The 12,452-nt window shown below is 39.1% G+C and overlaps 1 protein-coding gene across 1 annotated transcript in view; it reads right to left on the bottom strand.

The window, feature by feature from the left end:
• Window positions 1–11,706: 11,706 nt before the first annotated feature.
• The window catches only part of rap1gapl (RAP1 GTPase activating protein-like), a 31,626-nt gene continuing 30,880 nt past the window's right edge, over window positions 11,707–12,452 (bottom strand). The window contains exons 17-19 of the mRNA XM_061916603.1: window positions 11,979–12,062; window positions 11,880–11,899; window positions 11,707–11,798 (exon numbers count right to left, since the gene is read on the bottom strand). Of these exons, the coding sequence (XP_061772587.1) occupies window positions 11,729–11,798; window positions 11,880–11,899; window positions 11,979–12,062 (174 nt within the window). The 3' untranslated portion in view covers window positions 11,707–11,728. The remainder of the gene's footprint in view (window positions 11,799–11,879; window positions 11,900–11,978; window positions 12,063–12,452) is intronic.

Here is a 12,452-nt window from a genome sequence, read left to right as displayed (position 1 = left end):
CACAGTATAAAGCTATTTAACGACACCTACAGGATCAGACATGTAAGTGCATGCAGAAGACCATAAACCCGTGTTTTTCAACCTTTTTTTTTTTAAAAGGTTTATTTATAAATTTCAACAATTACAAACAGTAAGTCAAACAATATAAAACATTATAAAACATTATGAAAACAGTACAAAACAGCACCAGGGGGTTGTAAGTTCAAAATAATAAAAATAGAATACAAAAAAAAAAAAATATATATATATAATAAACAAAATGCAAAGCCGTAGGCTTATTCAGATTATGTGTTTTTCAACCTTTTTTGAGCCAAGGCACATTGTTTGCGTTGAAAAAAATGCGGAGTCACACCAACAGCAGAAATCATTAAAAAAAGAAACTCAGTTGACAGTAAAAAAGTCGTTGTCGCAATTGTTGGATATGACTTTAAAGCATAACCAAGCATAGCTCTCGTCTCAAAGTAGTAGGGGTGGGCAATATCGCAAATTTGGGTATCGATACCGACCCGATACCGGTCAGTATCGCCGATACCGACACTGATACCGATACCGGAAGTGTCGTCATCTGATGGGGGGACTTCGGGGTATCGATACTTTTGAAAAACAAAATTGTACTTTTGCCTTAATTAATTGATTATGATAATAATACAACACAGGACAACGATTTAAGTCAAAAAATAAAATGTTTATTACAAAAGTAATATCAATAGCAATAAAGTAATGCAAATAAGGTGCAAACAACTACTGAACCTGGCTTGTCGCCTCAAAACACACAAACACTTAAGGTAAATAACAAAACTCTAGTTATTGACCAAAGTTGTAAACATGAACACAAAACAAAAGAACTGAGAAATTCAAATGAAAAAAGTAATCATATCAATGACAATAAAGTAAGTAAATAAGGTGAAAACAAATACTGAACTTGGATAGTCGCCTCACAACACACAAGAACTTAAATAAAAAAGAAAACACTAGTTATTAAACAGTTGTAAAAATGAACACAAAACAAAAGAACTGAGAAATTATTATCGTTATTTTAGTGCAATAAAATACTTTACAGTTTACAACCAAGACATTAAGTTGCACTGGAAACGCACGCACGCATGTGTGTGTGTGTGTGTGTGTGTGTGTGTGTGAGTGTGTGTGTGTGTGTGTGTGTGTGTGTGTGTGTGTGTGTGTGTGTGTGTGTGTGTGTGTGTGTGTGTGTCCGAGTGAACCCCGGAGCGAATTATACTGATGTGTGTGCGCGAACGCACAAAGCGTCATGTTAATTGTATTTATTTTATTTTATTTTGGGTTGAAGATGAATTTTAAAAGTGTTTTTAAATCTGGTTGGCGACCCATCACTAGTAGAAATAACCGTGTCATCAGCATACATCTGGATATTTACATCCTCACATACAGATGGCAGGTCGTTTATGTACATGGAGAAAAGAAGAGGGCCGATATTAGAGCCTTGTGGCAGGCCGATATGAGTTGCAGTCAAACTGGATGTTGTGTTATCAATACGGACACATTGGGCCCGACCAGATAGACATGACATAATCCAGGCCAGAGTATATGTCGACAGTTTAAAAGTTGTTAATTTTGTAAGTAACGTGGGGTGACTGACTGTATCAAATGCCTTGCGCAGGTCTAAGAATATGTCTCCAACTACACCTCCATTGCATAGCATCCGCTGACCCCCCTCTGTCAGTTTACGTGGCCTACCCCTTTGTGGCTGAGTTGCTGTTGTTCCCAAACTCTTCCATTTTCTTATAATAAAGCCGACAGTTGACTTAGGAATATTTAAGAGCGAGGAAATTCCACGACTGGATTTGTGGCACAGGTGGCATCCTATGACAGTTCCACGCTGGAAATCACTGAGCTCCTGAGAGCGGCCCATTCCTTCACTAATGTTTGTAGAAACTGTCTGCATGCCTAAGTGCTTGATTTTATACACATGTCCCCGGACCAAGTGATTAGGACACCGGATTCTGATTATTTGGATGAGTGGCAAAATACTTCTGGCAATATAGTGTATTTAGTAAGACATGTTAACAAGTTGGGCTTCACGGTGGCAGAGGGGTTAGTGCGTCTGCCTCACAATACAAAGGTCCTGCAGTCCTGGGTTCAAATCCAGGCTCGGGATCTTTCTGTGTGGAGTTTGCATGTTCTCCCCGTGACTGCGTGGGTTCCCTCCGGGTACTCTGGCTTCCTCCCACTTCCAAAGACATGCACCTGGGGATAGGTTGATTGGCAACACTAAATTGGCCCTAGTGTGTGAATGTTGTCTGTCTATCTGTGTTGGCCCTGCGATGAGGTGGCGACTTGTCCAGGGTGTACCCCGCCTTCCGCCCGATTGTAGCTGAGATAGGCGCCAGCGCCCCCCGCGACCCCGAAAGGGAATAAGCGGTAGAAAATGGATGGATGGATGTTAACAAGTTACGTTGAGGAACACCATGTGGTTATTTATTCCTACTTCTTCATGTATTTAACTGATAATTCTTTCACACCGTAACGTTTACATGTTTATATTAAGTCACCACTCCACCCTCCCGGAGGAGGGGGGAGTGGTGAGGAGCGCTGCGCTCACATTTTTTCTAAAATCGGAGTGATTCGCTTAATTTGGTGAAGTATCGATACCATCATGCCAGTATCGATGCGATACTATCGATACTTGGTATCAATACGCCCAGCCCTACAAAGTAGGTGTATTGTCACCACCTGTCACATCACACCCTGACTTATTTTCACTTTTTTGCTGTTTTCCTGTGTGTAGTCTTTTACTTCTTGTCTTGCGCTCCTATTTTGGTGGCTTTTTCTCTTTTTTTTTGGTATTTTCCTGTAGCAGTTTCATGTCTTCCTTTGAGCGATATTCCCCGCATCTACTTTTGTTTTAGCAATCAAGAATATTTCAATTGTTTTATCCTTCTTTCTGTGGAAACTGTTGATTGTCCTGTCATGTTAGGATGTACATTGTGGAGGCCGCCTTTGCTCCACAGTAAGTCTTTGCTGTCGTCCAGCATTCTGTTTTTGTTTACTTTGTAGCCAGTTCAGTTTTAGTTTTGTTCTGCAAAGCCTTCTCTAACCTTCAATGCCTTTTTTTAGAGGCACTCACCTTTTGTTTATTTTTGGTTCAAGCATTTAACACCTTTTTACCTGCACTCTGCCTCCCGCGGTTTACAACATCTACAAAGCAATTAACTACCGGCTGCCACCTACTGATATGGAAGAGTATTACACGGTTACTCTGCCCAGCTCTAGAGAGCATCAACACTCAACACCAACACATCATTTGCAGGCTATAATTACTGCTTTGCAAAATATATTTTTAACCCAAATAGGTGAAATAAGATCATCTCCCACGGCACACCCGACTGTATCTCATGGCACACTAGTGTGCCGCGGCACAGTGGTTGAAAAACACTGCCATAAACCAGTTGTTCTCAAATGGGGTTACGTGTACTTCTGGGGCAGGGGTGTCCAAACTTTTTCCACTGAGGGCCGCCGACTGAAAAATCAAAGTATGCGGGGGGCATTTTGATATTTTTGTTATTTAAAAGCAATACAATAGTTGTTGTTGTTGTTTTTTACCTTTATGGCTTTCCTCAAGTTTGGTCCCCGTTCTCCGGAAGGGTCTCAGTCATAAAAATGTTAGAAATAAGTCATAAATTATTATTTTTTTCCATTTAACGCTTGAATCTCGAGATCAACTTCAGGTCTGTCCGTCGTTGTAACATTTTTTTAAATGTTGTTTTTTATGTTTATGGCCTTTATGTCAAAACCCTTATTTAAATGGCAAACACACTGTCAAGGTTTGTTGTTGACGAACCCCAAGATGCAGAGACGGAGGCAGGCATTGAATAAGGAAGCATGGTTTTAATATAAAATACTAGAACAAAACCAAACAAAAGGTACAAACAAAAAGCACGCACGTGGGCGGATAACAAACTAGGCTATGAACAAACAAAAGCTGGAAGCAGGGAACAAAAAACAGTAAGCTACACAAAGCGACCAAATATAGCTTACCGCTACGCTGCAATGACACGTCAGGAGCCACAATACAGAAGCGACATGCAATAAAATAATCCAGCCAAATTCGAACCCCGCAGAGATATCTATGACGGAGAGGCTTAATTTAGCTTTAAAATGAATGGCTAATTTAAAAGAGTGTTCGGCCGCGTTTCAAGCCCTCTCCCACCCACCTCTGTTGACTGTGGGCCCATCTGGGGAAGTCTGGGATCCGTCCCTTGAGGGGGGGGCTAGGAGTAGCTGTGCAGCTGGGGAGGCACAGCTACTTCTCGCCCCAGTGGGTCTGCAACAGACGGCGCCATCATTTCGAGTGGGTCTGCAACAGACGGCGCCATCATCTCGAGTGAGTCTGCAACAGACGGCGCCATCATCTCGAGTGAGTCTGCAACAGACGGCGCCATCATTTCGAGTGGGTCTGCAACAGACGGCGGCATCATCTCCGGTGGGTCTGCAACAGACGGCGGCATCATCTCCGGTGGGTCTGCAACAGACGGCGCCATCATCTCCGGTGGGTCTGCAACAGACGGCGGCATCATCTCCGGTGGGTCTGCAACAGACGGCGCCATCATCTCCGGTGGGTCTGCAACAGACGGCGCCATCATTTTGAGTGGGTCTGCAACAGACGGCGCCATCATCTCCGGTGGGTCTGCAACAGACGGTGCCATCATTTTGAGTGGGTCTGCAACAGACGGCGGCATCATCTCCGGTGGGTCTGCAACAGACGGTGCCATCATTTTGAGTGGGTCTGCAACAGACGGCGGCATCATCTCCGGTGGGTCTGCAACAGACGGCGCCATCATCTCCGGTGGGTCTGCAACAGACGGCGCCATCATTTTGAGTGGGTCTGCAACAGACGGCGCCATCATCTCCGGTGGGTCTGCAACAGACGGTGCCATCATTTTGAGTGGGTCTGCAACAGACGGCGGCATCATCTCCGGTGGGTCTGCAACAGACGGCGCCATCATCTCCGGTGGGTCTGCAACAGACGGCGCCATCATTTTGAGTGGGTCTGCAACAGACGGCGCCATCATCTCCGGTGGGTCTGCAACAGACGGTGCCATCATTTTGAGTGGGTCTGCAACAGACGGCGGCATCATCTCCGGTGGGTCTGCAACAGACGGCGCCATCATCCCCGGTGGGTCTGCAACAGACGGCGCCATCATCTCGAGTGGGTCTGCAACAGACGGCACCATCATTTCGAGTGGGTCTGCAACAGACGGCGCCATCATCTCGAGTGGGTCTGCAACAGACGGCTCCATCATTTCGAGTGGGTCTGCAACAGACGGCGCCATCATCTCCGGTGGGTCTGCAACAGACGGCGGCATCATCTCGAGTGGGTCTGCAACAGACGGCGCCATCATCTCGAGTGGGTCTGCAACAGACGGCACCATCATTTCGAGTGGGTCTGCAACAGACGGCGCCATCATTTCGAGTGGGCCTGCAACAGACGGCGCCATCATCTCGAGTGGGTCTGCAACAGACGGCGCCATCATCTCGAGTGGGTCTGCAACAGACGGCGCCATCATCTCCGGTGGGTCTGCAACAGACGGCACCTTCATCTCCGGTGGGCCGGCAGACGCCACCATCATCTCCGGTAGGTCTGCAATCTACGGCGCCACCACGCACTCCGGTGGGCCAGCAGACTCCACCACGCACTCCGGTGGGCCAGTAGACGCCACCACGCACTCCGGTGGGCCAGCAGACTCCACCACGCACTCCGGTGGGCCAGCAGACGCCACCACGCACTCCGGTGGGCCAGCAGACTCCACCACGCACTCCGGTGGGCCAGCAGACTCCACCACGCACTCCGGTGGGCCAGCAGACTCCACCACGCACTCCGGTGGGCCAGTAGACTCCACCACGCACTCCGGTGAGCCAGCAGACTCCACCACGCACTCCGGTGGGCCAGCAGACTCCACCACGCACTCCGGTGGGCCAGCAGACTCCACCACGCACTCCGGTGGGCCAGCAGACGCCACCACGCACTCCGGTGGGCCAGCAGACTCCACCACGCACTCCGGTGAGCCAGCAAAATATTTGAAAGTGAAATTGTTCCAGTGAAGTAATTTGAGCCTTCAGCCGGTCAATAACAGTCCGCATGGCAGCTTTGTGTTATTAGTGTCAACACTGCAACTTTTTCTTGTCACATGTCACTGTTTACTCTTTTATTACACTCTTTTATGTTTTAAATATTTATTATAGTATTTTTTAGAATGGGCCGGGGGCCATTAACAAATTAGCTGGGGGCCACAAATGGCCCTCGGGCCGCACTTTGGACACGCCTGCTCTGGGGGTACTTGAAGGTAGGCCAAGGGGTATGTGAGATTTTTTTTTAAATATTCTTAAAATAGCTACAATTCAAAAATCCTTTATAAATGTATTTATTGAATAATACTTCAACAAAATACAAATTTAAGTTCATAAACTGTGAAAAGAAATGCAACAATTCAGTGTTGAAAGCTAGATTTGTTGTGGACATGTTGCATAAATATTGATGTTAAAGATTTATTTTTTGGGAAGAATTATTTAGAATTAATTTCATGATTCCAGATGGATCTCTATTACAATCCCTAAATAAGGCAATTTAAGTTGATGATTACTTCTATGTGGAGAAATCTTTATTCATAATTGAATCACTTTTTTATTTTTGAACAAGTTTTTAGTTATTTTTATATCAATGACCCCAAACACACGTCAAAAGTGGTCAAGGAATGGCTAAATCAGGCTAGAATTAAGTTTTTAAAATGGCCTTCCCAAAGTCCTGACTTAAACCCCATTGACAACATGTGGACAATGCTGAAGAAACAAGTCCATGTCAGAAAACCAACACATTTAGTTGAAATGCACCAGTTTTGTCAAGAGGAAAGGTCAAAAATTCAACCAGAAGCTTGTGGGTGGCTACAAAAAGCGCCTTATTGCAGTGAAACTTGCCAAGGGACGTGTAAGCAAATATTAACATTGCTTATGTATACTTTTGACCCAGCAGATTGGCTCACATTTTCAGTAGAGACATAATAAATTCATAAAAGTACCAAACTTCATGAAGGTTTTTTGTGACCAACAAGTATGTGCTCCAATCACTCTATCACAAAAAAAATAAGAGCTGTAGAAATGATTGGAAACTCAAGACAGCCATGACATTATGTTCTTTACAAGTGTATGGCGCCAGCGCCCCCCGCGACCCCAAAAGGGAATAAGCGGTAGAAAATGGATGGATGGATGTAAACTTTTGACCAGGACTGCATGTATACATATACTGAGGTTGGAGGCAATATTAGCAATCAGAATTATCAGTGGATTTAAAAACAATTTTATACCTACAACATTTACAAGAAATTAGTCTGCAGTTTCTTACTTCACTTATTTCACGTATTTTTCCAACAATGCACACATTTGGAATGAAATAATCTTTTTTTTTTTTTTTTTTAATTCATAGGTCTTTTATTTGGTGTACATTTTACTGAAATATAATTTACATATTCTCAAGTCACAAAATTCACTGCCATTAATGTGCAATAATCACACCAATAGCAGCTTCACTCTTATTTACATGAGTGATAATGTGAACATACTTTATAGAGCAGGGGTCACCAACGCAGTGCCCGCGGGCACCAGGTGGCCCGTAAGGACCAGATGAGTTGCCCGCTGGCCTGTTCTAAAAATTGCTCAAATAGCAGCACTTACCAGTGAGCTGCCTTTATTTTTAAAATTGTATTTATTTACTAGCAAGCTGGTCTCGCTTTGCTCGACATTTTTAATTCTAAAAGGGACAAAACTTAAATTGAATTTGAAAATACAAGAAAATATTTTAAAGACTTGGTCTTCACTTGTTTGAATACATTCTTTTTTTTTTACTTTGCTTCTTATAACTTTCAATTTTAGAGAAAAAATACAATCTTGAAAATGATTTTAGGATTTTTAAACACATATACCTTTTTACTTTTTAAATTCCTTCCTCTTCTTTCCTGACAATTTAAATCAATGTTCAAGTATTTTTTTATTGTAAAGAATAATAAATACATTTTAATTTAATTCTTCATTTTAGCGTCTGTTTTTTTGACGAAGAATATTTGTGAAATATTTCTCCAAACTTATTATGATTAAAATTCCCAAAAATTATTCAGGCTGATCTAGAAAATCTGTAGAATCAAATTTAAATCTTATTTAAAAGTCTTTTGAATTTATTTAAAAAATGTTGTTCTGGAAAATCTAGAAGAAATAATGAATTGTCTTTGTTAGAAATATAGCTTGGTCCAATTTGTTATATATTCTAACAAAGTGCAGATTGGATTTTAACCTATTTAAAACATGTCATCAAAATTCTAAAATGTATCTTAATCCGGAAAAATGACTAATGATGTTCCATAAATATATATATTTTTTTAAATGATTTGAATTAGCCAGTATTTCTCTTCATTTTTTTCGGTTGAATTTTGAATTATAAAAAGTCAAAATTGAAGATAAACTATGTTTCAAAATTAAATTTTCATTTTTTTCGTGTTTTCTCCTCTTTTAAACCATTCAATTAAGTGTTTTTTTGTAAAGAATAATAAATACATTTTAATTCAATTCTTCATTTCAGCGTCTGTTTTTTCGACGAAGAATATTTGTGAAATATTTCTCCAAATTTATTATGATTAAAATTTCAAAAAATTATTCTGGCAAATCTAGAAAATCTGTAGAATCAAATTTAAATCTTATTTCAAAGTCTTTTGAATTTCTTTTAAAAATTTTGTTCTGGAAAATCTACACAAAATAATGATTTGTCTTTGTTAGAAATATAGCTTGGTCCAATTTGTTATATATTCTAACAAAGTGCAGATTGGATTTTAACCTATTTAAAACATGTCATCAAAATTCTAAAATGTATCTTAATCAGGAAAAATGACTAATAATGTTCCATAAATTATTTTTTTTTCAAAACGATTCGAATTAGCTAGTATTTCTCTTCATTTTTTTCGGTTGAATTTTGAATTATAAAAAGTCAAAATTGAAGATAAACTATGTTTCAAAATTAAATTTTCATTTTTTTCGTGTTTTCTCCTCTTTTAAACCATTCAATTAAGTGTTTTTTTTGTAAAGAATAATAAATACATTTTAATTCAATTCTTCATTTTAGCTTCTGTTTTTTCGACGAAGAATATTTGTGAAATATTTCTTCAAACTTATTATGATTAAAATTCAAAAAAATTATTCAGGCAAATCCAGAAAGTCTGTAGAATCAAATTTAAATCTTATTTAAAAGTCTTTTGAATTTATTTTAAAAATTTTGTTCTGGAAAATCAAGAAAAAATAATGATTTGTCTTTGTTAGAAATATAGCTTGGTCCAATATTTTATATATTCTAACAAAGTGCAGATTGGATTTTAACCTATTTAAAACATGTCATCAAAATTCTAAAATGTATCTTAATCAGGAAAAATGACTAATAATGTTCGATAAATATTTTTTTTATTTTTTTTATTTTTTTCAAAACGATTCGAATTAGCTAGTATTTCTCTTAATTTTTTTCGGTTGAATTTTGAATTTTAAAAAGTCAAAATTGAAGATAAACTATGTTTCAAAATTAAAATTGTCATTTTTTTCGGGGTTTCTCCTCTTTTAAACCATTCAATTAAGTGTTTTTTTTGTAAAGAATAATAAATACATTTTAATTCAATTCTTCATTTTAGCTTCTGTTTTTTGGACGAAGAATATTTGTGAAATATTTCTTCAAACTAATTATGATTAGAATTTCAAAAAAATATTCTGGCAAATCTAGAAAATCTGTAGAATCAAATTTGAATCTTATTTCAAAGTCTTTTGAATTTCTTTTAAAAATTTGGTTCTGGAAAATCTAGAAGAAATAATGATTTGTCTTTGTTAGAAATATAGCTTGGTCCAATTTGTTATATATTCTAACAAAGTGCAGATTGGATTTTAACCTATTTAAAACATGTCATCAAAATTCTAAAATGTATCTTAATCAGGAAAAATGACTAATGATATTTCATAAAATCTTTTTTTTTTTCAAAACGATTCGAATTAGCTAGTATTTCTCTTAATTTTTTTCGGTTGAATTTTGAATTTTAAAAAGTCGAAATTGAAGATAAACTATATTTCAAAATTAAAATTTTCATTTTTTTCGTGTTTTCTCCTCTTTTAAACCATTCAATTAAGTGAAGTGAATTATATTTATATAGCGTTTTTCTCTAGTGACTCAAAGCACTTTACATAGTGAAACCCAATATCTAAGTTCCATTCAAACCAGTGTGGGTGGCACTGGGAGCAGGTGGGTAAAGTGTCTTGCTCAAGGACACAACAGCAGTGACTAGGATGGCGGAAGCGGGAATCGAACCTGCAACCTTCAAGTTACTGGCACGGCCACTCTACCAACCGAGCTATACCGTGTTTTTTTCATCATTTATTCTCTACAAAAAACCTTCCGTAAAAGGAAAAAAAAATGTATGACGGAATGAAAGACAGAAATACCCATTTAATATATATATATATATATATATATATATATATATATATATATATATATATATATATATATATATATATATATATATATATATATATATATATATATATATATATATATATATATATATATATATATATATATATATATATATATATATATATATATATATATATATATATATATATATATATATATATATATATATATATATATATATATATATATTGGGCTCCAGTACTCTGGAATGCCCTCCCTGTAACAGTTCGAGATGCCACCTCAGTAGAAGCATTTAAGTCTCACCTTAAAACTCATTTGTATACTCTAGCCTTTAAATAGACTCCCTTTTTAGACCAGTTGATCTGCCGTTTCTTTTCTTTTTTCTCCTATGTCCCACTCTCCCTTGTAGAGGGGGTCCGGTCCGATCCGGTGGCCATGTACTGCTTGCCTGTGTATCGGCTGGGGACATCTCTGCGCTGCTGATCCGCCTCCGCTTGGGATGGTTTCCTGCTGGCTCCGCTGTGAACGGGACTCTCGCTGCTGTGTTGGATCCGCTTTGGACTGGACTCTCGCGACTGTGTTGGATCCATTATGGATTGAACTTTCACAGTATCATGTTAGACCCGCTCGACATCCATTGCTTTCCTCCTCTCCAAGGTTCTCATAGTCATCATTGTCACCGACGTCCCACTGGGTGTGAGTTTTCCTTGCCCTTATGTGGGCCTACCGAGGATGTCGTAGTGGTTTGTGCAGCCCTTTGAGACACTAGTGATTTAGGGCTATATAAGTAAACATTGATTGATTGATTGATATATATATACATATACATATTAAAGGTAAATTGAGCAAATTGGCTATTTCTGGCAATTTCTTTAAGTGTGTATCAAACTGGTAGCCCTTGGCATTAATCAGTACACAAGAAGTAGTTCTTGGTTTCAAAAAGGTTGGTGACCCCTGGTATAGCCTATAAGTGTACTACTACTACTACTGGGGCGGCATAGCTCGGTTGGTAGAGTGGCCGTGCCAGCAACTTGAGGGTTGCAGGTTCGATTCCCGCTTGTGCCATCCTAGTTACTGCCGTTGTGTCCTTGGGCAAGACACTTTACCCACCTGCTCCCAGTGCCACCTACACTGGTTTGAATGTAACTTAGATATTGGGTGTCACTATGTAAAGCGCTTTGAGTCACTTGAGAAAAGCGCTATATAAATATAATTCACTTCACTTCACTACTAATTCAGCAAACTTGTCTACGTCTCCTCTTGAGGGCTTGCTTGATCCCGGACTTCCACCTGCCCCGTGCCGTCTGCTATTTTCTCGCTGTGAACATAGTATTTGTAACAGAAGTTGTTTGAGCTCAAAGCAAAGTCCAATATGTCAACTTGTTGTTTTAGGTCTCACCTGTCTGCATCCTTCTCGGCCTGTAAAATAAGTAGAAAAAAAAAAAAAATGAGTGCCAGAGTTGGAATAAAATGTTTCAATCACGTCTTAATGTTGTACCTTTGGTTTCAGTGGTGAGAGCCCACTAATCCTCCTGGGCATGCTGAGAGTCTCGAATGAGTGGCTCCTCACTCTGATGGCTCTCTAGCAATACATGTAAAGAAATTATTATTGCATAATTCATATACTACACCTTGTGCAATATTTATGTGTTTACTTTTACTCCTGTATTTACGGTATTTATTTAATTTTCTATATATTATTACAATTTTAGTTATTATTTTTTAAAGAAAAAGCAAGGCCAGGAACACTTGTGTCCTTCTTGTAGTTTGAATATAAATTGCACAGGCGCCACCAAAACAAAGACCGGTTTCGACAAGGTCTTTTTCAGTGTGCGATTTTTTAACAGGAAGTGATGCACTTAAAAAGTCACAGCTGTGATTAATCAATTGATATAACAAATCAAGAATTTCAAAAATGAAAGTGCACAAAAGAGAGACAAAATGGAAAATTTTACAAAATTAATGAAAGACT

This window comes from Nerophis ophidion, linkage group LG11, assembly GCF_033978795.1.
Source record: "Nerophis ophidion isolate RoL-2023_Sa linkage group LG11, RoL_Noph_v1.0, whole genome shotgun sequence".
Classification (NCBI taxonomy): Eukaryota; Metazoa; Chordata; class Actinopteri; order Syngnathiformes; family Syngnathidae; genus Nerophis; species Nerophis ophidion.
Note: the sequence above shows the minus strand (reverse complement) of the source record. Positions and strands in the feature narration are given on the sequence as shown.